Source organism: Sesamum indicum, linkage group LG13 (assembly GCF_026168435.1).
Source record: "Sesamum indicum cultivar Baizhima isolate 11 linkage group LG13, ASM2616843v1, whole genome shotgun sequence".
NCBI lineage: Eukaryota > Viridiplantae > Streptophyta > Magnoliopsida > Lamiales > Pedaliaceae > Sesamum > Sesamum indicum.
In genome coordinates this window covers 13,912,913-13,937,631 of record NC_142669.1, presented here as the reverse complement: position 1 = coordinate 13,937,631, position 24,719 = coordinate 13,912,913, and the positions used below count along the sequence as shown (strand labels likewise).

General features: G+C 33.2%; 1 protein-coding gene, 2 long non-coding RNA genes and 3 other non-coding genes across 7 annotated transcripts; 2 read left to right on the top strand and 4 right to left on the bottom strand.

Moving 5' to 3' along the window:
• Positions 1-1,065: 1,065 nt before the first annotated feature.
• Positions 1,066-1,594, bottom strand: LOC105176063 (uncharacterized). The gene is made up of 2 exons (XR_848945.2): positions 1,398-1,594; positions 1,066-1,285 (listed from the first exon to the last, which is right to left on the bottom strand). It is a non-coding gene; the product is annotated as an uncharacterized LOC105176063 (long non-coding RNA).
• A 5,365-nt stretch (positions 1,595-6,959) lies between these two features.
• On the bottom strand, positions 6,960-7,032 carry TRNAK-UUU (transfer RNA lysine (anticodon UUU)). Its single transcript has one exon. It is a non-coding gene; the product is annotated as a tRNA-Lys (tRNA).
• A 1,241-nt stretch (positions 7,033-8,273) lies between these two features.
• LOC110013072 (uncharacterized) lies at positions 8,274-8,724 on the top strand. The gene is made up of 2 exons (XR_002288238.2): positions 8,274-8,398; positions 8,484-8,724. It is a non-coding gene; the product is annotated as an uncharacterized LOC110013072 (long non-coding RNA).
• A 4,798-nt stretch (positions 8,725-13,522) lies between these two features.
• Positions 13,523-13,610, top strand: TRNAM-CAU (transfer RNA methionine (anticodon CAU)). Its single transcript is given in 2 exon segments — positions 13,523-13,560; positions 13,575-13,610. It is a non-coding gene; the product is annotated as a tRNA-Met (tRNA).
• Positions 13,611-15,983: 2,373 nt separating this feature from the next.
• On the bottom strand, positions 15,984-16,071 carry TRNAM-CAU (transfer RNA methionine (anticodon CAU)). Its single transcript is given in 2 exon segments — positions 15,984-16,019; positions 16,034-16,071. It is a non-coding gene; the product is annotated as a tRNA-Met (tRNA).
• A 1,230-nt stretch (positions 16,072-17,301) lies between these two features.
• Positions 17,302-24,038, bottom strand: LOC105176064 (filament-like protein (DUF869)). Of its 2 annotated transcripts, XM_011098745.3 has the most exons (5): positions 23,654-24,038; positions 22,674-22,955; positions 20,519-20,699; positions 17,927-19,353; positions 17,302-17,818 (listed from the first exon to the last, which is right to left on the bottom strand). In XM_011098745.3, the coding sequence occupies exons 2-5, from the start codon at positions 22,785-22,787 to the stop codon at positions 17,681-17,683; spliced, it is 1,860 nt and encodes a 619-aa protein (XP_011097047.2). In that variant the 5' UTR covers positions 22,788-22,955; positions 23,654-24,038; the 3' UTR covers positions 17,302-17,680. The 2 variants fall into 2 exon arrangements, with proteins under 2 accessions (XP_011097047.2, XP_088733341.1); XM_088877215.1 differs by lacking the exon at positions 23,654-24,038 and having other exon boundaries at positions 22,674-23,628.
• Positions 24,039-24,719: the final 681 nt, after the last annotated feature.

Below are 24,719 nucleotides of genomic sequence, written 5' to 3'. Positions count from 1 at the left end.
AACAAAAACTTGGGTTCATCGATGGATCTGACACAAAACCTCAAGGTAATAAAGAAGAGACAGAACAATGGGAACGTGTTGACTGTATGGTAATGTCTTGGCTGCTCAACTACATAACAAAAGAAATAGCTAAAGCCTTCTTGGATACATCTTCAGCATTGGACTTGTGGCAACAGTTAGAAACCAGATTTGGGGAAAGCAATGGTCCCATGGTGTATAACATCCAAAAACAAATTTCGTCCCTTTCCCAAGGTGATATGCAAATATCCACATACTTCACCAAGCTCAAGAAACTATGGGATGAACTAGCCCACTTGAACCCTCTGCCTCAATGTTCTTGTGGATCCAGCAAAGCTCTGGCAAAGATGAACTCCTCGAGCCAACTGATATAATTTTTTATGGGGCTTGAAGAAAAGTATGATAATATAAAAAGTCAGATCTTGTTAATGGAATCTTTGCCCGCTATTGGTAAGGTCTATTCAATGCTACTACAGATTGAGAAACAAATAGAAGTCCACATTGGAGCTTCTCAAGATGGTGCTATGATTGTCAGATTTATGAACACCAGAAAGTAGATTTATGAACACCATAAGATAATGTTACGACGGATTTGAAACAATTAAAGACGGATTTATCTAAGTTTGTTTGTGCATATTTAAAGTGGTTCTCACTATTATTAGAGAAGCAAACTAGCAAATCATCAATATAGACAATAGAAAAATTTAGAATTTGATTAAAAATATTATTTATGACACTTTAAAATTCTAAAGGTGCATTTTTAGGCCAAAAAGGCATTGCATTTCATTCATAATGTCCAAAAAGGATAGTAAAATACAGTCTTATATCTATCGGGTTTATTTATTTGAATTTATCAATAATCAAATTCTTAAATCTATATTTTGAGAAAATGCTTATAGTTAAAAATAAAAAATTATAATAAATACCAATTAATTAATTATATACGTCTGTGCAACAACTATTACCTATTGTCCTGTAAGTGCGACAAAATATTAACCATAACTAAAAATCACGACACATTTTGACTATAGTTAAACCCATGTCAAATATCAATCAACCATAGTTCAACTTAATTTGAAAGTTTATGTAAGATGAGAACAGTCATAGGTGCAAAAGCAAGTATCAATTATGGGGCAACGTCCTTCAGCGCTTCTCCCAAATCTCTTCTTACACTCGGCGATGCACACTCCCTCATTGCACATATCTTCTCCCGGCGGCGGTATTGTCTGCGTACACCTCTTCTGTGCCTTTACTTCCACATGACCACCTGCGGCATGCATGCATCCCCATCACACACCCTACACAAATATATATATATAGATACACCATACACACACACACACACACACACATATATATATATATATATATATACGTACCTCCGTAGATTAGAAGCAAAAGCAGGAAAAGGGTGGGCACTACGACAGGCTTCATTTTTCTGTGCTTGTGGTGATGATCAGATGTTTGTATATAAGTGTGAAGATGATGAGTGAAATTTATAGGACAGGAAAGCTGTGTTTGCAGATAAGGTTGGTTTTGTGGGTTGTAATTCCTTGAAATCTGTGTTGAGAATGGATGAATTAGGGTGTTTGACTTGCATACACTTTTGAGTGCTTCATTACACTCATGTTGTATGAATCCAATATCATATTACAAGATTATAAGGATAAATGTGAAATAATTGAAAATAATATAAATTCATATGGGGAAAATGGGATTTATCGTCTGTGTTAAGAAAAATGAGCAATTATTTTTCTGTGAAAAATAAAGAAACAATTTACTCCCCCTGTGTTATTAGAAATAAAGTGAAATATCGATCCCCTAGGGCTAGCGGTGAATTACATGCGCTCCATATGTAAAATAATATATATTTTTCCTTTCTTCTTTATTGGACCACCACCGTGGCCACCCAACCGCCACCATCTCTCTCCCCTCATGCTCTGCCACCGCCATCGTCACCCCCTCCCTCTTACTCTTCCCCTTTCCTCCGCCCCCTTGTTGCAACCCAGATCCCCCCCCCCCCATCCGCCCTCCGCCGATAGTGTCTCTCCCTCTCTCTCTATATAGATCTATACACACACTATATATATACAATATACATAAATATTTTTTACTATAAAAATATAAATATATATTCAAATTTAATTATATAAAATATATAATTTTAATTTTGTTAATTTTAATTCAAAGCATTGGTTTGAACAGATAACATCTGCACCATTGATTTATTAGTTAAATTTGGACCGTATATTGATTAAGATACTATGATTACTAAATAAGTATATAAATATTATTTTAAATTTTAAATTAAAAAATACAAAAATAAAAGAAGACTTGTGTAATTCACAAAACAGGTCACGGAGTAAATTGCTCTATTTCTAATAACAAAGAAGGGTAAATTGGTGTTTTATTTTTATAGGAGATAAATTACTTATAACACAAAAGAGTAAATTGCATTTAACCCAATTGATACGTATGCTCAAACGACTATATACATACAGATTTGAATGTAATAATTCATTGCTATTTAGAGTTTGGTATTGTAATATTAATTACAATCACAAAAGATTGTTTCCTTTTGGCAAATGATGTGTAAGATATATTATCACAATTGATATGTTGGGTGTTTCCAGAAATTTCAATTTTCGTGGAGTTGGGCCGCCTTCTATGAAAAAAAAATAAAAGTTTTTTTTAGAGCACTTATTAGAATCTAAGGTATAAGTGCATGGCTATTAATAACGCTCGAAACTTTATTGCGGAAAAACGAACACTAAGGAATTCATACGTAATTGTGGGGGGTCTCAATTTGAGTTATCGAAAGTTCAAGAGTCATATCACTCTCGTAAGCCAAATTGATTGTCTTACTTCACTACGCATTAATTCAATTGAAAGATATTAATGCTTAATTATATCTCTTCTTTCACTCAGAAATCATATTCTTCTTCTACATTAGTCATTTGTGGGAGATTATTGGGAATGACTAATGTTAGTGATAAGTCTCTAGCTCTCTTAGCCAAATTTTGTGCATATTTTAACAAACAAATATGTTGGCAACTTTTTTGTGGTTGGTAGAGGATCCAACTTTCTTAAGCAACCGAGCTACACATCTATAAATAGCCTCAACCCCTATGCATTTCAGACACCCCAAAATTGAGAGCCTCTTCTCTTCTAGCTCCTTTATCTCTTTCACTTTTGAGTGTTATTCTTGTTCGTTATTCCAAACTTTCTTCCAAGAGTGCGCGTTTAAGAAAGTAATAGCTGTGTTAACCTTGGGGAGTGATCGGTTTATACTATCTGCACCACGGTAGTACCGAAATTTCACTTTCAAATATAGTGGTTTTTCACGGCACAGTCTTCTATATTCTAACAGTTATGTCGTCAATTCAAACTTGGATATGCTTATTCTACTAGTCATTTAGTCTCACATGGTTTTATAAATTAAAAAAATAACAAATAGTGAGTATCGTGCCACATCAATACAATAGGTTGATGTAGCATCATTACTACTGTTTGCTATGAAAACATCATATATATAAGTCAGTGTAGACATTGCTGAATAAAAATTGTGAAAATTATCTCCATTATATTCGCTCTTAATATATTTATATACACACACACACTCATATACATAATTAATTACCTATAACCTATTGATTGCTTGTTGACCCTCTTGTCTCGTTCATTCTCTGTTATCTTTGTCTTTCTCTCCCTCACACATTCTCCAAAGAACTCTTTGTGCACACAAGAAAAGCTGGAGCACAACTCAAATGAATGAACTAATATAGATCTTTACTCCATGGTTCAACTCCATTCAATTTTCGATTGCATTTTATAGTTGTATAAGGCATATGTTAATTTTCACCTTGTAGATGGAACCAATATTTGAGATGATTACTTCTATGGCTGTTGGAAGGTCAATGGTATGCTCTTTCCGAAGCCATTTAATATTAACTTTCCGTTACCACCTCCGTCACCCCATCACAACCACCATCACAACAAGTACCTAGAAGAGTGAAATATGTATGATAGATCATTCTTTCTTTCTTTCTTTTTTTGGCTTTTTTTTTCTTAAAAAATATACAAGGATCTTCACTCTTCTTCATTTGATTAGATCTTTTATTTAAAATATAAACTTTATTAGAAGAACTGACTTAAAATTGGTAGCTTCCCAATCTTGAAAGTGTGACACATTCCCTTTTGTATTTCCCTTCAAATTTTGAAATAAAGCTTTTTGAAAAGAAAAACAAAATTGGATTTGTTGAAATTTTCTTTTTATACAAGGTTCGATTTGTAGGAAATATTATTTCTTCTCCATCGTAAGACTTTCTCTTGGGGTGGGGGGAGGGTTCTGTCTATGTGAAATATCTTTCTTTTCTATTTTAAGATTCTCCCCCCCCCCCAACTTTTTTAAATATATTGATGAACAGTAATTAGTTATGAACGAGAGCTGCATGCCCATCCAAACAATAAAGTCTCATTTTGAAATTTGTTGAAAGTTGAGTCTTCATGTGAAATTAGGTTAAAAAGTTAAGGGCAAAGTTAAAACTATCAGAGAAGTTGTTAAAGATTCAACCAAATTGATAAATTTAATAGTGTCGTAAATCATCAATAGTTTTTTTTATTTTAAGAACAGAATTAATTAAATATTATGGTTTTTTGTTTATTGTCTTGAATTACCTCTTGATATGTCTACAGTGAAGAATTCAACAAACCAAAAAAGATATTCTACCATCAACACACAATAAATGCATATATTTGTTATATCGTCAATTCAAATCCAAATTAATTATTTCTTGAATTTTTAACAACTTCTCTGACAGTCTTGACTCGATGCTTAGCTTTTTATTCTAATTTTACATAAACACTCAACCTAAAAAAAAATCCAAAATTGAAATTTTTTTGTTCGGATGGGCATATAACTTTCATTCGCGACTCGTTATTGTTCACCAATATATGAGAGAGAGAAAGAGTGAGAGAGAGAGAATTTTAAGATGGAAAAGAAGAATCTTTCCCCAAAATTAAATCAATAAAAAAATTAAGAAGATCAATTTGATATTTTCTATTTATTTTAAAAATGAAAGTGGAAAATAAAGGGATTGTGTTTACATTTATAAGATTAAGCATTTACCAATTTTAAGTTAGTACATCTTATCAAATTTATATTTAAAATCAAAGATTTAAAAAAGAACAAGAAGAAGATTTTAGATCCCACTATATATTTCTCCTTTTAAGAAAAAAAGTAAAAGAGAAGCCAAATAAAGAAAGAAAGATCCACCATACCTGTTGCGCTCTTAGAGGACTTGTTGTGATGGTGGTGGTGGTGGTGGTGGTGGCGGCGGTGGAAGTGGTGCCGGCACATTAAAATTAAGTGGCTCCGGAAAGAGCATACCATTAATCCTCCAACATCTATAGAAGTAGTCTTTCCCAGTATTGATTGCATCTACAAGGTGAAAATCGACATAAGTTAGAGATCTTACAAAACTATAAAATCCAACTTAAGGTTGAATGTAGCCGGATCGTAGAACAAAGATCTAGACTTCTTCCATTATTTGCGTCGTGCGCCAGTGTTTCTTGTGCGCACAAAATATTCAAGATCTACACTTCTTTCATTATTTGCGTTGTGCGCCAGTGTTTCTTGTGCGCACAAAGTATCGTGTGGAATATGTATCTACTAGAGAGACTGAATAAATAGAGACTAAAGACAAGGGCAAGCGCGAACAAACAACTGAGTAGGTAATTATGTTTGTGTATGTGTATGTAAATATATAAAGCGTGAACTTAATGCAGATAATTTTCTCTAGCAATTTCTACACTGACTTATATAAGATATTTTTATAACAAATAGTGAAGATGATGCCATGTCAATAGATTATATCGACATGGCATCATCTTCACCGTTTGTTATTGAACACTAAATGTAGGCAAATGAGAAAAATATTTTTTTATAGATACATGAATTTATGTCTAGAATGCAATTACTAATTTAGAAAAAATTTAAACTCAAAATAAATGTCAACAAGAACAAGAGATAAGTACAATTTTAATAGGGGATACAACGATATTTATGACATCAATGCAGATCTGAGCGACAGGCAAAGGTCAACAACGCGTCGTTGCCTAGATTTTAAAAAAATTAAAAAAAAAACTTTTATGTTTATTAAATTTCTTAAAAAAGAAAAATTGATTTTAATTGTTCGCTAACTTAACAGTAATTAAAACAAAGTATGAAAAATTTAATTTTAAATGTTTATAATGTTTGTTTAAATTTATACATTATTTACAGTAATCATATGAAATTTGAAAAATAAATTTCAAGTATATTATTTTATGTATTGTTATTTTAACTTTTTCCAATTTAATTATAATTTAAAAAATGATATCTTCTTTTGGTATTTGATTTTTTTAAAAAATATATTTAAGAAAGAATATTTATTTTTGAAGTGGGATGAAAATGCAAAAACAAAAATCACTAAAAAAGTAGGATTAAACCAAGTAATTAAATATCGGTTCTTTTTAACATATTTTCTTTAAAAGATATGATAAAGTATATTCATTTTTTTCAAAAAATATTTAATGTTTGGTTAAGCATATGTATATTTGTCAATTTCTTTTAAGAAGCATATATGAGTTGTCGATTATATTATATTTATTGTGTATATCTACTATATATATTAATTTATACTTTACTTTTAATGTAAATTCTTTACTTATTAAAAAAATAATTAAAAATAATTTGGTGATGATTTAACGTATAAAATACTAAAATTTATTAAAAATAATATAAATTGTTCAAGGCATGAGGACTATTTTTATCCAATTAAAAAAAATCTTTACATTTATTATTTTAAAGAGATAAATATTAATAACGAATAATTCAAGGGGCAAATTATATTTTACCCAAAACTAAATGGAATAGTAAAAGTGTCTTGAAAAAACAAAACCGCCGTCTGTGGGAATCGAACCCACGACCACGTGGTTAAAAGCCACGCGCTCTACCGGCTGAGCTAAGACGGCATCTTTGAAACCATTTCGATGTCTTTCCAACTAAAACGTTTTCTTTCCAGTGAGTCCATAGGTTACTTTTTCCAGTGTCCATAATATGATTTAGAAGTAGTAAGAGCATATTGAGGTCCATAAAAAAATTTGTGCTCATGAATTAATTTAAAATAAAATATACTTTGCAGCATTAATTATATTAAGTTCAAATATAAAGTTTATTAAATGGGTTCGATTGGTTGGCTTTTGAAATCTATACTATTTATTATGGAAAAATTCGTACAATAATTATCAATTACAGAAAAATAATTATTTGGAACGAATGTTTTCAAAGGATATAAGGTTTTTATTTTTTGAAATAGCTTTTGTAACGGGGGAACATTTGTAACTTGTATATGTGTTACGACAAATTTAATATTTCTTATTCAAATATTTTCTTTGAATTTGAATTTTTAAATTTGAAGTATTTAAATAAATTAAAATACAAGTAAATATTGGTATGGCAATGAATACTTGATGAATATGGAAAATATTTTATTATAAGATAAATTGAAAAAATCACAAAAGATCGTCCACCCAATCTTAAAAAATCACAAAAGATCACAAAAATCACAACACCTGTTTACAGTGTTGAATAGAAAGTCTTAAAACCCACCCAGGAATAGAAAGTCAAGATTAGGTTGAATAGTTTTTCCCAAAGCATGAAAGGTTGACTCCAATTTCAATGTCTCCTTCACTTACAAGTCAAGATTACAAATTAATTCTTATCTATACCATTCTTTTCAACACATATAGGTAATAGAAGATAAGGGACATAATTATGTTGACAAAAAGGGTTCCTAATTTTCATTACTTTTCTTGTTAAAAGGGAAAAATGTACCGTGTACGATATGATGAATGATAAAAAAATAAAAAAGCAAATTACTTCCCGCGTTTCAGTAAATGAAGCAAAGTACCTCTCTGTTTAACCCGTTGAAAAAGGATAATTTTCTTTATTTTTCAAAATATAATTGATAATTTACTAATTGCATTCAACCCCGTCTTAAATGACTGATCAGCTCTCTCAAAATCTTGTCTTTCCAAGAATTGTATATATGGGAATTCTTTTTTCAATTGTTGTTGTAAGAGAATATAATATGTAATGGTCATGAAAACCCTATCTGTATCAGTCAAATGAATTATAAGGAAAGTAAGTACAAATGCACCAAACGCACACTTTTTACGTTGGAACACGACACTACTCTCTCTATATATATGTGTGTATATATTTTTGTCCTTACCTTCTTCACCCTATAATATATCATTGTTATTTCCGAAAGGAAGTGAGAAATGCAGCGTTTAAGTTTGACTGCTCTTCTTCTACTCTTACTTCTTCTCTACAATGGTAAGAATCCCTCAAGTTTCATTCATGTTCAATAATCGTGTTTTCAGACCCTATTTCTTGATAAAATTTTGAGTTGTTGTTTCAGTTGGTGTAGAGGTTAAGGCTCAGAAGTGCACAGAGGAAATCCCTTCACCTGGGACACAGTTATGCGACAAAGAGGGATGCAGCGCTGAGTGTAAGAGAAGACACGGAAATTTGACCAGTGGACGTTGTTTGTTCGTCGATACTTGTGTTTGCACCTATGCTTGTCGTGGATATTAATCCTATTCTACTGCATTCGAATCAAATAAAATGGAGATTTTCATTTAGATAGAAGTTTTTCTCTATTCAATGGTGTTTGAAGTTATTTTTCGGGACGTTTACGTCCACGTCTCCTGAAATTTGGTCCAATCGTGCAAATACCTTTATTTTTTAATACATTATATGTACGGCCCAAGAAATTATAATTGTAATTTACATTAATATCTCTTTAGAAGGAAAAAGAAAACTGACGTAAACGCCTTTTAAGAAATATTGCATCAATACCCGCTCAATGGGTGTATTTGTAATTTTGAAAAATATATGGAATGTTTGTGTAAGTTAATAACCTAAAGGGGTGTTGATGTAATTTTTTTTTAAAAATGATAGTAGATGCGCCTATATAAGGAAAATGGCATTTTTGTTCTATAAATTAGGTTTATTTCGCTTTTGGTCCTGTTCGTTACAGAATTAACATTTTTCATCCCGTAACTTAAGAAATTTAGCACTTTTGGTCCTAGTCTACTTTTTCGGTAGTTTTTTAACGACGATAGCCACGTGCTAATTAATTATTTTTTATTGGAGAGAAAATTGACTTATTAGTTGGGTTCAGGAATAGAAACCTTTGATTTATCCTAAATCAAAAATTAAAGTTCTCCAACAAAAAAAGGTTAACCACCACGTGGTAAGCAAGTAGTTGTCGTCATTAAAAAATTAACAAAAAATATGTATATATATATATATATATATATATGCATTATGTTTACATATGAATATCTATCATACAGAGGAAGGGGGTTGACAACATCAATTTAATTTGATCAAATTTTAATTTTTTTTAGAATTTTGAGTTTTAAAATCGTCTAAAAAAGGTCTTTTTAGTCTATAGTAAGAATTTAAGTTTATCAATATTTCTTACTAATCGTGGTCCACAATTTCCTTAGCATAGACCACTTAATTTGTTCTCATTTATTAAAAGCTTTAATTGGTCATAAATTCGAAGTTTATTTCACATTAATCATGTACAAATTGCTTTCGAAAAATAAAAAATTACCATAATTATATTGGCCTACTTTTATAATTTATGGCAAGAAAATATAAATGTTTTTAATTGCATATTATTCATATGGCATTTTTCAAAATCTAAATCATGTTACAATTTTTCAAGAAAAAAAATAAAAATTATAGCCATATTGGCCTACCTTTTTATAACTCATGCAACAAAAATTATTTAATTTTCTGAAATTCAAATTATATTGCAATTTTAAAAACAAATAGAGTAATCTACATCGACAACATTTGAAATTAGACCTAAGTACCCCTACTTTTGATAACATTACAGATACACACCCGGAAGGGGTATTAGTGCAATATTTCCATGGAGCGTTTGTGTAAAGTTTCCCATTGAATAGGGGGTTGATTCATAATTTCAACTATAACTTCAAATATATTTGTCAATGGGCGGGCATTACCCATACCAGGACCCAGATTCAAAATCAATTATTTTTATATTAAATGCAGAGACGAATCCATACCCATTGAAATAAGTATTTTGAGTATGAGTAGGATTTAGACCTAAAATACCTGAACATATATGTGTATTGAATGGGTAAAATACAATGGTCTAAAAATTCATAAATACCCTTTAACTTAAAATCATTGAATTTGTAATTTTTTGATAAATTAGGCGACTAGATTTACTTGTCATCAAAAGTTCTTAAATTTTCTAAATAGTTTATTATTTTTCCATGTATTGATATTTTGAAAACAAAAATTGCCAAAATTTTTCATCATTACTTTTCTAGTGACAACTTTAAATTAAATCATAATAAAATTAATTTGAATGTACATGATAATTCAAGCTGAATTAATATGTGGGACTAATAAAATTTATTTGAATTTAAATTTAAAAAAGTCATGAAATGAAAAGCTACATCCTCGGAGATTGAAGCACTAAAGAAGAGCCCGGAAATGACAGAGTCAAGATTATTACATATATTTTAACTATATTTAGTTTGTATATTAAAAATTCAAATAGCTTTTCGATATTGAAAATCAACTTTGGTCAACCTTATTAAAGTTGCCATCAAAAATGAAAAGCTACATCCGTGGAAATTGGAGTATTATAGGAGAGCCCGGAGATAGACTTCTTTGCCCTCTCACGGATAGCCGTTCCCAAATAAACGAGGGGCAAGACAGTAAAGACTCATCACTTACCTTATTTGAATCACTAATATAAATGGAGGCTTCCATTCTTACCTAAAGGCTAAGTGAAAAATTGGAAACTAGATCCATTGAATTTGTAATAGAGAAACTTTATATTACAAGGATCGTTTATTACGTATGGGTGATTGTACCCTAAATTTCTATTTTATATAAAGTTGTTTTCAATTTACTTTAGTTGATTATTACATAATTCAATTTTTGTGCAATATCAACATTGTTTCGTCCGTGGGAACGTTACAATCCCAATATTGAGAATGTAAGCCCGATCTAAAGTTAGATATCTCGGAATGAACGAGGAACTAAGACAAGAGGAATATAACTGTAAAGGAAGAGAGCTCCTACCTTTGAAGAATGTGAATCTAAATCCACCCGAAGAGTAGAGACGAGAATAAGAGGAGGTGGGGGCAGGAGAGGATAGCTTGCCACCTCTAGGCTCTAGCATCTCAGCTTCCCCTAATCCAGTTGACACCAAACTCAACACGGCTACTCAGATAGCAATTTTTCACTTTATGGCAAATCGTTTGAGGGAACCTTCTCCACTCTATTCTCCTCATTGAGGCCGAGGTACACCCTCTACCCCCGAGGATAACGAGTTGAGGGAGGATGATTCCCAAGACATTTTACCAGAAAAAGACGAGAGAAGTAGTTAAGCTTTCCTACCGGCTAACCCCCCTCGAGGAAGAAGGGGAGTAGGGTAGAGAAGAAATAGAGATGGCGCTGGGGGGCAGGCATTGCCAATAGCCAAAGAGAGAGCAATTCTTGCCTCCGGAGCACCTCCTTTCTATAGAGTGCTATACACGACCCCTGATCATTAGCTATCACGCCAGCTAGAAGAAGCCCCTTCTCAATGCAGATTCTATGGGAAGCCCTGCCACAGGAAACGCAAATACTGAACTTGGAGGAGTACGACGCCACAAGGATCTAGAGGACCACTTATATAAGTTCCTAGCAAAAGCAAACTTGCTCGACACGAGTGATATTGGGTATTTCAAAATTTTCTTTACTAGATTGGCGGGAAAAAAACATGGTATGGTTAAACAACTGCAAACTCATACTTAGAAAATTTTGAACAGCTGTCTTAGCATTTTTTACATCAGTTTTCTATCAATAAAAGATATCAAAGACAACATCATACCTCTTTACCATAGTACAACATGAGTGATTAGGTGAGGAGTTTTAACTCCTCCTTAACTTGCTCCAACCACCCTCTAATGGGATTGGACTTCAAATATGTATCGGGCTCAATTTAATCAAATTAAATCAAGCTCAATCAAAGTCCATTGAACAATAATTAATTAAATTAATTTTAACCTAACTAAGTCTAAAAAATTATTTAATCCAATTAAATAAATCTAATCCAAAACTCTAATTAATTGATTCAATTAATTAATTAAGCCAAATTAATTAAATTAATCCAATTAATTTAAAGGTGTTAAGCCAAAAATTAATTAATCTAATTAATTTAAAGGTGTTAAGTCTAAAATTAATTAATCCAATTAATTAATTCTTGAGTCATCCATCAAATGAATTATTAAATAAATGATCCAATTATTTATATATATTTTCTTTGAATTAATGTAATCCAATTAAGTTAATTCGTTTCTACTCGAATTAATTCCACCATTTCCATAGTGATTTGTATGTTACTCTTTAGGTTCACCCTCAACTAAACTTGAGCATTATATTCAATCCAAATAATTAATTAAATCTAATGTAATTAATTATTTTTAATTAACCATTAATCGAAAAAGCCCGTCACCATGGGAAGCCGTCTAGCAACGGTCCATGACACTAGAGACTAGATGAATGCTGATGTGAAAAGTTAATGTACCTAAAAATAAAAGGGTCTAATTCAATTTACATATCAATAATGATATTTTAAATGAACAAATTATTTTTCTATAAAAGAAATAACAGCAATTTACCTCCCCTGTATTTTTTAACATGAAACAATTTACCTCCTTATGGATTGATGGGCTTGACTTGGGCTTTGCGACCTGTTTTAGTCCAAGTGCTCATTACTTATTTGTAAAATCACTAGAAAATTGCTTGTAATTTTTTCAAAAAAAAAATAAGACAATATGAATTATTGATGCACAATGCACAATGCAGGTATATCTTATTAGAATAAATAAATACATGAGTTCCACTTGTGTTCACTTTTATTGTGAAAGGCATCATATCCTTAATTAATAGTTTTCATAATAGATAAGAAAAAATTAAAAATAAATAAAGTTTAGTAAAATATCTAAGAGTCAAATAATTCCTCTGAAAAACTACCTAGTTTTAGTATAAACAATGTTTTCATTAAAACCATGTTTTAATAAAAAGCCAAGTTTTTCATCACACTATAATTTATTTCTTTTATCTGTCCTATGAAAATGAATTAATCTCTTAATTCTTCATTAACTTAAGAGTGAGATTAGTTTTAGAAGCATTTGTATTAATGAATTTTAAAAATTGTGAATCCAAACGTTATAATAACTTTTCGAAAATCAATTAGTTTGTATCAGGTAAAAGCACAACATCAAAATAATTCATGTAAAAGAAAAAAAAAAGTCATTTCTTTTGCTCTCAAATAATCATTTTACACTGTTAATAGAGAAGTGAAGTGTTTCATGGGAAGCTATGAATATCTACTTCAGCTCCGGTAACACAAGTGGGGTGGTGGCGCAGTTGGCTAGCGCGTAGGTCTCATAGCTTTGCCTGAGTTATCCTGAGGTCGAGAGTTCGAGCCTCTCTCACCCCATCTTTTTCCTTTTTAAACTTTATTCTGTCTCCCTCCTCCAATTTTTAAATATATTATTTTATTATTTATGTTTCTTTTAATGTTTCACAAAAGTATTTGATCTAGGGAAATCATCCCACATTCATATGTCCCTCTCAAGCTGAAGTAGACAAAGCATTCTATCCAAGCCCTTTGTTTGGTGGACTGAAGATGTAGGCAAGTGTTTCACCTTGGTTGCAGACAAGGAGCCAGATTAGCTCATAAGCTCCGAAGTCTCATTTATCTAGCGAGGCATCTTTTTAGAATAAATTTATGAGGCTTATACAAAATCAAAACGAACGATACCTCTCGCAATGAGACATCGATTGAATTGCAAGCCGCATCAACACTCTCTAATTGCACAAAGTATCAATTAGAAGCATCCACAACGAGCTGTCAAAGCTGTTACTTGTACACTATTGGTTATATATTTAGACAGGCATACCCTGCTTATATGAACAATGCTAGACAAATTTTAGAGGTAAAGAATTTTGTTTTAAAAGAAATTCTTGATTAGTCTTACTTAGGAGTGGTAGTTGGATCCAAACTCGGCAGAACCAGCCTCGAAGCCACCCTTGGTGTGGCAGGTTTGGATTTAAAAAATTGAAGGCGGGGTGTGTCCTAAAAATTAGGGCCCATCGAGGTCCGAGGTGAGTCTTGGGTTTTTAAGGACCCGCTCCAAACCCACTCTAGTATAATATATATATATATATATATAATTATTTTTTTACTTTTTTTCACTTATAAGTCTATCTTCTTTTCCCCAAATCAGAATGTTGTAAAGTTTAAACATTAACAATATATTATATCATTTTATTTGTTTGTTGTTAGATACTTATTCAATAGTTGATGAATGAAAAAATTATCCAACAACACTTGAGATGAGGAAGATGAAGAAGTTGTTACTTATGTATAATTGTTGTGAATTATTTTGGTTATTTTGTTAAGAATAATTTTATTTGTACTTAAAAATTTATTATTCGGACTTGAATATTTGAAGAACAATTTTATTTATAAGTGATATGTCGATTCTTTCTTTTATATATATGTGAAGGAGCTAAAACATTTAATGGTTGAATATAGTACCTAAAATTATAACTTCTGCTATAACAATGGTGTGATAGCACATGTGAAGGAGCTGCGATCTCATCACATATCCAATCACATTATTAGAGGCTACCATCTGTTGAGAGAGATGGTAAAAAGAGGTGATCTGCAGATGGATCATGTGACATTGACAGAAAATATAGTGGATCCACTGTCCAAGTCGGTTTGACAGATTGCTGATACTCAGTATCTTGGGAAGATGGGCCTAATAGAAGTGGGTGATTGACTTTAGGTCAAGTGGGAGATTGCTAAAATAGATAATCAAAAGCCAATTAGACAGTTAGTTTTGTAATCTGTTCTGAATGATTTTGTTCCAACTATAATATTAAATTATGAATAAGAGTTATATTCTATGACACTGGTTTGTTGTGTTAACATCTTATGTAAATTGATTTACTATTTTATATCATAACAAAGCCCATAGATCAAATTAACAATCAAGGTAGTGGATTGTACATTGAATGACAACTATAAAATCAATTACTGGAAGTTGGATCTGAAACATTCTAAGTTGAAAATCTCGAACTGAACATCGATTGTTGTATATGCTTTCCGGCCTTTTTGATGCATACTTCATTGATGTTACCTAAAATAATGTATTTTGTATACATTGGGACGAAACGTCCTATAAATCAGGTGGAGTAAGTTTTTCTAACTCTGAACGAACATTAAAATTATGAAAATTATTACAGTGATAAATGAAAATTTTCTATCACTAAATGTGTATAATTAGAGACGATATTACAATATTGTCTATATACGTTTATTACAACTAATACTTTCTTTCGTTGATAATGTGCAAGTACGATAAGGACAACCACAAGGGAAAAGAAAGCTATCCCTCTCAGATCTTAGCACAAACTATTTTCTTTGTGCAGTATAATATAATTTGTGGATCAGAAATACTATTTATTAAGAGAGAAATTACTAGAGTAACTATCTTGATTGACAAAATTTATATGAATAAAAATATGTTTGAACTTGTTTACTTTTCACGAGAGAACCATTTGTCTTATTAGTTGATTTTATCAACAATTTTTTATGAATGTACGTATAAAGTCAATTTATTTGATCGATTTCGCTCCATTTTCATTTTATTTGTTATTATATTTCATTAAATCAAATAAATACAATAAAGATTTAGAGTATGAACACATCAAATGTATTTTGAAAGACACTATTAAGAAATTTGGAGATAAAGAGGAGAGAAAACAAATGGAAGGACGGCAAAAGGAAAAGTAGAAAATTTGGGGTGAGAGAGGCTCGAACTCTCGACCTCAGGATAACTCAGGCAAAGCTATGAGACCTACGCGCTAGCCAACTGCGCCACCACCCCATATATCAATTATTCCTAAATAGAACATCATAAGTAGTGAAAATATAGGGATTAGCTTAAAAGAAGAAAATAATTGGTAAAAATAATTAAAATCTTTGTTGTATTTATTTGATTTCATGAAATATAATTAAAAATAAAATAAATAATAGATTGAAATCAGTCAAATGAACTGACTTTTCCCTCCTAAAAAAATAAATACATCGAAGCGTATTTTATCAATCAAAACAGTTACTCTAAGTAACTTTTCTCTTAATAATAGTATAGATAATGGGTAAATAGCAATTTACCTCTGTGATACATGAAATGAGCACATTACCTCCCTATGAAAAAAAATATAGCAATTTACCTCCCTATACTTTTTAACATGAAACAATTTACCTCCCTGGGAGAATAAATTATTGTATTTTAAGAAATATAGGGAGGTAAATTATTATTTATTTTTTCATAAAGAGATAATTTGCTCATTTACGATATCACAAAAGGGTGTATTTTTTCTTATAGATAATATACATTTGTATTATCCTTGTGCAATACCAATAAAAGAAGGCATTAGTGGTAATAAAAGTAGAGAGATAATATTATTACTAATTATAGACATTTAAGCTTTGTTTACTTGCACTTAGATCTTTCGAGTGATATTCATGATAGATAATGATAAAATAAATATTTTAAATCCAATTAAATTTTGTGGGATTTATTATTTCACCGAGCCCACTTAACGGAGATTGCATGTGATTTTACATATTTGTCCCTGAATATGAGAATATTTAGTCCAACTTAAAATCCCAATATTTAGTCCAACTTAAAATCCCAATTTTTCGTATACCAGATTTCTTTCTTTAATTTGTTTTCCAAATTTAATTTTATTTCAAATTTTATCAATATTAAGTAAATAAGGTATATAGTATAAAAATTTAATCATATCCCATATTTTATGCATCATTAATATATCCTAATCTAACCCACCCCTCAAAGTAAACGAGGCCTTAGTGACAGAAACTTTTCATCTATCATTGTAATATTTTTTATAATTCTACTATTCGTCTAGAGTGAATTAGAGTAACTTAGACCACTTGATTCATACGATGTTCCGTCCCAACACGTACAGAATACCAATGAAGAATGCATCACAATGTCCATCACTCACCAATGAAGTGCCTGTTATAGTCCATTTTAAAACGATGGTCCTATAGACATAGTGTGCACCAAAAAACACAAAGAACGACGCGGTAGAAAAGGCCGAAAGGCAACATTAACACTAATGAACAGTCGTAGGATATCGATACATCTTTTTCTAGTCTGAGTTTGTGAAATGAAATTAAGTATACACAAGAAATTGATTGTATGGGACAATAAAATTGTGTAAAGCACGAATGAGTGCTCTCATTTCCCAGTTATCGATGACTTTCGTTCTCAGCTTTATTTGCCAAGGGAATTGCAGTGGTTTTGACCGCCAAGACCTCTCCTGTAGGCGGTACTCTCACTAGTCTGTAGAAGCCAATGATTCATTATGTGGTGCGGAGGGCTCCATATTGTCCTATTGGCATCGGCTACACCTGAAAAAGGCAATTTCCAAGAGCTTGGCCAGAGCTAAGGATACCAATGCCTTCTAAAGAACTGCCACTGGTCTGTCTGAGTCGATTAAGAAGTCTTCTAATGTGGCAAGGGATTTCAGCTGGCGATCGAGAGAAGCAATTGTCTTTTGACACTCTGCAAATTTACTAGCAGCTACTGCTAGTTCTTTGTCCTGAAATAAATGGTGGAGCAACAGATAAAGATAGAGGGAAAGAGTAACATTAGTACATTAGACGGGCACGAGTTTAGTAATCAAGAGCAATAATGTTTACTGACAAACCTGATTGATTCTGAATTCTTCAATGATTGCTGATCTCTGAAACTGAGAATCCGATTTCATTCTTGATAGTTCAGCTTCCAATATGTCACACTTAGCTACAGCTTCCCTTGAAAGATTTCTTTCTTTCTCAACTTCTTTTTCTAATGTAGAGATGCTTGAATGCAGGGTTTCTAACTCAAGTTTCATTACTTTGATTTCCGACTCTGCTTCCGCTTTCTTTAGGTTGCCTTCCTCGAGTGCCACCTCCACTATGCTCTTTGCTTCATTTGCTTCAATCAACTGAACTTGAATTTTCAGCAGATTCACCTCCGCCTCATCTAAAAGGTTAGTTGCATTCTTAAGCTTTACTGTTGTATTTTCAACTTCTTTCTCTGCATCTCTTCTTGCTGCGTTAGCCAGAGCCAGCTGCTTATTCAGCTCCACTAACTTTACCTCGGTTGCCTTCAGTTGATCTCCCGATGCCTTGAGCTGAATTTGGCACTCACTGAGAGCAAACTCCAAATTCACTTTCTCTGCAGTCATCATCTTTAACTTCTCCTCCAGTTCGGTTGTCCGGCGAATCATCGCTTCAAGTTCATCCTGCAAAGAGGCTTCTCGATCATCAACCCTTGCGGTAGGGTCGCTTCCACTATTTGTCTCAGGTAGAGCAGCAATCTTTTCCATCTCAAGAAAATCATCCATCAGATCAATCTCAACTGAAGGCACAATTAGACTTCTTCCAAGAGTTCTTTCATGCTTAAAGTGTCCTATCTCTGTTGCCAATGCAGATGACCATGAGTCAGGGTGGCGTGGTTCACTATCAACCGATTTACAGCCATCATTTTCAATAACTAGTGCCCTCTCCGCGCTATCTGACTGACTGTCCGTGAAAGATTCAACATAAAATGATGATGCAGTACCTGAACGTTGATCATTAGCAAGTGTTCCTTTGCGGGCCAAAGCCTTTAGCCTGCGACATTCTGCTTCAAGCTTGGCCACCCTTTTTATGCTGTCTAGATGTTGTTTACTAGCAGTTTCAGCAGCCTGAATGCTCAAATCTCTCTCACTGGTCCTCAGTTCCAATTCTTCAGCTTTTGAAAGGAGCTTGAGCTTAAGGATTGAGTTTTCTTTCTCTGCAGCATCAAGTTTGGAGCGGACTTCAGCAAGCATAGTTTTATCAGCATCGGTAGCACTTTGAAGTTGAGCATGTAGCTCAACAAGCTTGTTCTCAAGTTCAGACTTCTTTGATTCCCATTCACAACCTTTTTTGGCAACAGCGTCATAAATCTTCTCTTCTTGCTCTTCTCTTGCTTGTCGAAGTTGTCTCAAACACTCCTTAAGGGCTCCATCAAGATGACCAACGCGTTCCTCCAGGATCGAGTTCTTCTGAGCTAATGCATCATTTTGTTTCTTCAGAACTGATACTTCATTCTCAGCCCTTTCCCATCCTAGAATTTGAGGTGAAATAGGTATAAGTTTGGAATAGAAAAGAAGACTCTGGGAAAAAAAGAAATAAGTGACATTTTCCCCTTTCTTCAAAAGGCAAAACAAAGAGTTAAAACAGTAGAAAAAGCTAAAGTGTGACTTGCTTATCTGCCTGTCAATCTCTGAGTTCTATTGTACAAGCAAACTAATGAATTGTTAAAGTCCAGTTAACGAAGCCAAAAGGATAGTCATTTTAATTGGTCTTAGCTTGTTACTGTAGTAAACAGTAAACAGTTACGAAAAACCCATGTTGACAACCATGTATGAACAACCATGTTTTTCTTCTCTTTTTCCCCCTGTTCCTAGTTGACAACCATGTATGAACATGTTTTCTGGCTATTGAAGGAAAGAAACATTCGTCTCCATCAACCCAGAAGTATCTGACTCGGTGATTTTGGCAGAGTTCGAATTGGAATATGGGGAGAACAAATGTGAAGTTCAGCTTGCAGAATAGAGGAAATACAATAAAGAAGATCAACAATAATGTGTGACCATAAGTTTCGGTTACAGCTATAACCCAAGGAATCTCTCAGTTATTCCGGGACATCGGCCCTTAGAAAATTATGATACACCTATTGGGGGTTAAATTGCACTTTGTATTTTCACAAAGGCTTTTTTGCACTTTTCCATTAACACAGGGGGTAAATTGTATTTAACCCCACCTATTGGAATAGAACTTAGTACCTTCATCCACAACATAATTCAGCAAGGATCCTGACCAAGTCTTGGAAATAGGTAAAAATTCAATATATTCATCCACCATAATTCTGAAAGGAACATGACCAAATTCTGGAGCAAGCATATTCAGAAAGCTAACCATCCCATACCAGTTACTTAATTGCAGTGGATTCATACTAACCAGCCCAATCATTATTTGATCAGAATGCAATCAATGTAGGATGGGCGGCAAAAACCTCATTAAAAAATATAAAATGTAAAATAAAAGTCATTATTTCTACCTCTTATTGAAAGAGGACAAAAATGATGGTGTTACGATTATTACAATCTCAATCAAAGAAGGCTTTTTTAGCAGCCACTCATAAAGAGAGACTGAGAGCAGGCAATACGAGAGCAAAAGCACACGCATGCCCGAACACAAAGACACGGACAGCGAGAGAGCAATGATACCTGAGACAGCTTCCTCTGCAACTTTAGCATGTTGCTTAACCAAGTCTTCCTTCGCGCGGATATTAAGAAGAGCTTCAGATAGTTTCTCTGAGAGGGCCTTCACACTATCATTAAGTTCATCACCTGGTGGTGCAGCCTTAGATGTGACTTCAGGGGATTGAGTATTAAGAGCTGACAGAGTCTGTGCAACAATAGGACATCCCATTTAGCCTTGCAACAAGCAAATATTCAATAGCCATAGAGGTGAGCAAACTTGACTCTTTTTCCAGTCATAGCAGTTTTTCTATCTTTCTTTTTCTTTATCTCATCACCCCTTTTTCTTTTTTTTTTTCTTTTGTTAGAGAGGGACAGTTGGGGTGGGGGTTTGTCCAGGCTGGTGAACAGGCAAGGGAAGACAACTAAATAAGTATGAAGAAGAATGAGAATGAATATATTATTATCTCCAAGCACGGCACATCAAAGCCTGTATGTCCAAGGTATTGTGAATTTGTGTGTGCATGTGGTTGAGAGAGAGGGAGAACGAAGGCTAAGTGGAGAAATTGTTATTCATTAATTCCAGCACCGACCACTAGCAACTGCAGCATACGCCATAGTGTTAGTTACAGTATTCCAACACCTAATGTTGGTTTTCTCTAAACATCTAAATGCCGGCTACAGTAGTACAGCAGAACTCCAATGAAAAAACTACTTCAATTTAGTCGCTCTTTAGTCATCGGTCCATGTAAAGTGCCACCACCCACCAGTAGGCAATAGTACAAGTTAGCATCAGGCATACAAATCTAATTTTCATAAGTTGGTTTATACTCCAATCTCGGTAGGTGAAGAATTCAGGAAGTTCCATTTTCAGCATGGAGGCTCATGCGTGTATCTAATGAAGTTATTGGCTAAAGTCCTGGCAAGAATTACAATAGATTAAGGGCAATGGTAAAGTATTTACATATCCACACTTAGTTTTGCAACTCACCAGAAATATTGCTGTTGGCTTAGGATATGTTATTAACAAGCTGTTTGCAGACAACTAGCTAAAAACAAAGTTTCTTTGACTTCATGTAGAGAAAAAGCTGAATCAAGCTTATGCACGGAAACATATAATTTTCTGTCATTGCACAACAAAATCTAGTGAGCAAAAGAAACAATCAGCACAATTTTTAATAATTGAGCCAGACACTTAGTGGTAGGCTGGAAAGCATACTTTTCAGAGAGGAAAAATAAGAGGCTGTCAGTTGTGGTCCAACTAAAGTGGATATCCACACAATGTGGTCCATGTTAATTGAAGATAGACCTGCGAGTGCAATGCTTGTGCACAACCCGGATAACATGACTTACAAATGTGAACAAGACTTCTGGCATTTCAGCATTCAAAAGGTCTGGTCATGAAACTTCAAGTCTTAAGCAAATTTGTTCATAGAAGGAAATCCAGAAACAGAACTACCAAACTCGCATGTATATGACTTAAGATGCTTGAGTTATGATGAACCATTTCAACAGCAGTTTTTACTCAGTTGTTGATAATCCGAATCCCGGAAGGCTCTTGATGAAAACGAGCTAAAGCAAAACTAGGGATTCAATTTCAAGTTCCATGACTTACAAAGTCCTTTTTGCTCAAAGCTCAAGAAAGTGATGTAAACACAATTTAAGAGCCTCAAACCATAGAATAACCTCCAGATCTTTTGAAACTCTAAATACATCAAGTACTATAGAGGTCCATCTATCAGCAAATCCATGTATGTGTTTTGGTAGGTGAAAACACTTCTTCTTTTCTTTTTTCAGGTTCCCACTAATATATTCCTCGAGGAAACCGGCCACACTGCCACCCACCTCACCCAATAGTAAAATAAAAGAAGAAGAAGAAGAAGAAGAGAAATTGGAACATGAATTTGCTAGAATTATGTTTGGCCCCAGTTATCCTCTATGTTACAATTAAATTTGAGTCTAAACCTTATCTTATCCTTTTGCATAATTGAACTAACCCAGTCCAAGAAAAACAGCCAGAACCAGCATGAGAAAGAGAATATTACTTTATCAAAAGATATAACAAAACCTGGCAAGCATATGATGGATTTGATTGTTTGTAATACACTCAACACGGTGAAATTCTGATAAATATTAAGCAACTTATGACAGGATAACTACAATATGGAGCCAAAACTCAAACCTGATCATCGGAGAATCTTTCTGAATGTGATGATACTGACCCTGAGCTCTCTGTTTCACCGCTGGGACTTTTTTCTGAGGACTTCCGCCGCCACAGCCAACTCCTTCGGTCCATCTAACACACAAACTAAAGGCAATGTCTCTCGGAAACTAACTTCTGCAGCATCTAAATTAGCCACCAGAAATCAAAATCCCCTCCATCCTTGCATCGAACACCTTTCAGTTCTCTGAACATAGAAAAGCCTCAAAAATCATCCCAAGTCCCTTTCCTAGAACTACAGTCCTGAAGACCCACAGAAAGTGCGTATCAGACACAAAATCTCAACAACCCATTTGATGTGCCGTAAATTACTCGCAGATCAATGTATCAATTGGAAATTGAGCTCAAGAGCTTTGAGAGTATGATTCTGCCCATTTCTCAGATTATAAACAAAAAAAGGTAGAATTGAAATCTGGTGAACGATCACCCTTTGCTTAGAATCCAATCCTAAACCAACCACCTCAAACTCAAAGCTGAATCGTTTTCAAGACTCCGGAAAGAGTAACACAACATGAATAAAGATAAACCCAGTTGGAGAATAAACCATTCATAGCGAAACTTAAAGCACAAATATTCAGACAACTACTCTGATGGGCACGTTCCAATTCCCCACCACTATCAACACACACTGATAGAAAATGACAGGGGGAGGGGGGGTGGGGGGGCTCAATAGTGATAAAGCTCACAAATTTTGGGCACCGCCCCTATAAATATCCCCTAAGAAAGACGGAGAGTAAGCGTGACCCACTTAAATGATGTACTGTATCTTCCGAAAACTGGAAGACCCACAACAGAATGATGCAGAAAAAGGCCTTCCCCATACAAAAAGCGCCTTTCTTGCTTCCTTTACACACACAATTATACAAACACAAAACGCGCAAAAATCGCAATGCACTCCATACATCTAAAGATAGTAGGAACAAGAAAAAAGGAAAGAATACCTTGACAAAAATCCTGACACGGACTGACAGTAAAGAAGAACAAGACAAGATGCAGAAGAATGTTCAATTTATTATAATGAACCGAACCAGAAAACCAACAACAACAACAAAAAATAAAAAAGAAAATGAATAGCTTTCTGGGTTGAATTCTTGTCTAAGTTATTATATTAGCTGGTTAATTTTCTTTGGTTTTTACAAAACTTCTTCCATTGGGTTTTTGACTCTTGTGGAGGTGGGAGGGAGCGTGTAGAGTGAAGACAAAAACTGGGTCGAATAATTCCGGGGACAATTGCTTTTCTTTTTCAAACCAAGATTGCGATATTCGCGCGCCTGTTGAGGGAGGTGGAAATGGGAACGGGATTTCATTTGTGTAAGGCCAACAACAGTGGAGATGTGGGAACCACGTACTTCGACCGTATATTCGTTGATATCAGCCTATTCCATCTCCATTTGATCATCCTCTCTATTTTAATCAATATACAAATGTCTGTTCATTTCATGTATACGTTTATCATTGTTGTTCTAAAATGATTGAATATCATCACATGTCTATGCTCATTGCTCAACTCTGTTTGACTTTTAATACTTTTTATGAGTTTAAATTATGATTAAATATATTTTCCACCCCTAAAATTTATTGAAATTCGTATTTACTCCCTAAAGGGCGAAAAAATAAATTTGGTGATAAAATAATTTGTACGTTGACCGGACAAGAATGTCATTCCTGTTTAACTCCTAAATTCTATTTATTTACTTTTTTGAAATATATTTGTTATAAATTTTTTCATAAAATGTTTTTAGTGATACTGAATTTTTATCAAAAGAATAATATTTAATCTATCAGTTTAGTGTAGATTATATTATATAAAATTATTTAGAAGCTCAATATTTCTAATTATATTTTAAAGAGTAAATCATTTATGTAAAAAGAATATATAAGATATGTATGAATTGTGATGTAAAGATAAAATTTTATGTTGTATTAAATTCATACATTTTATAATAAATTACATGAATAAATATGTAAAAGATATTGTATCTTTACTTACTCACAGAATTGGAACAT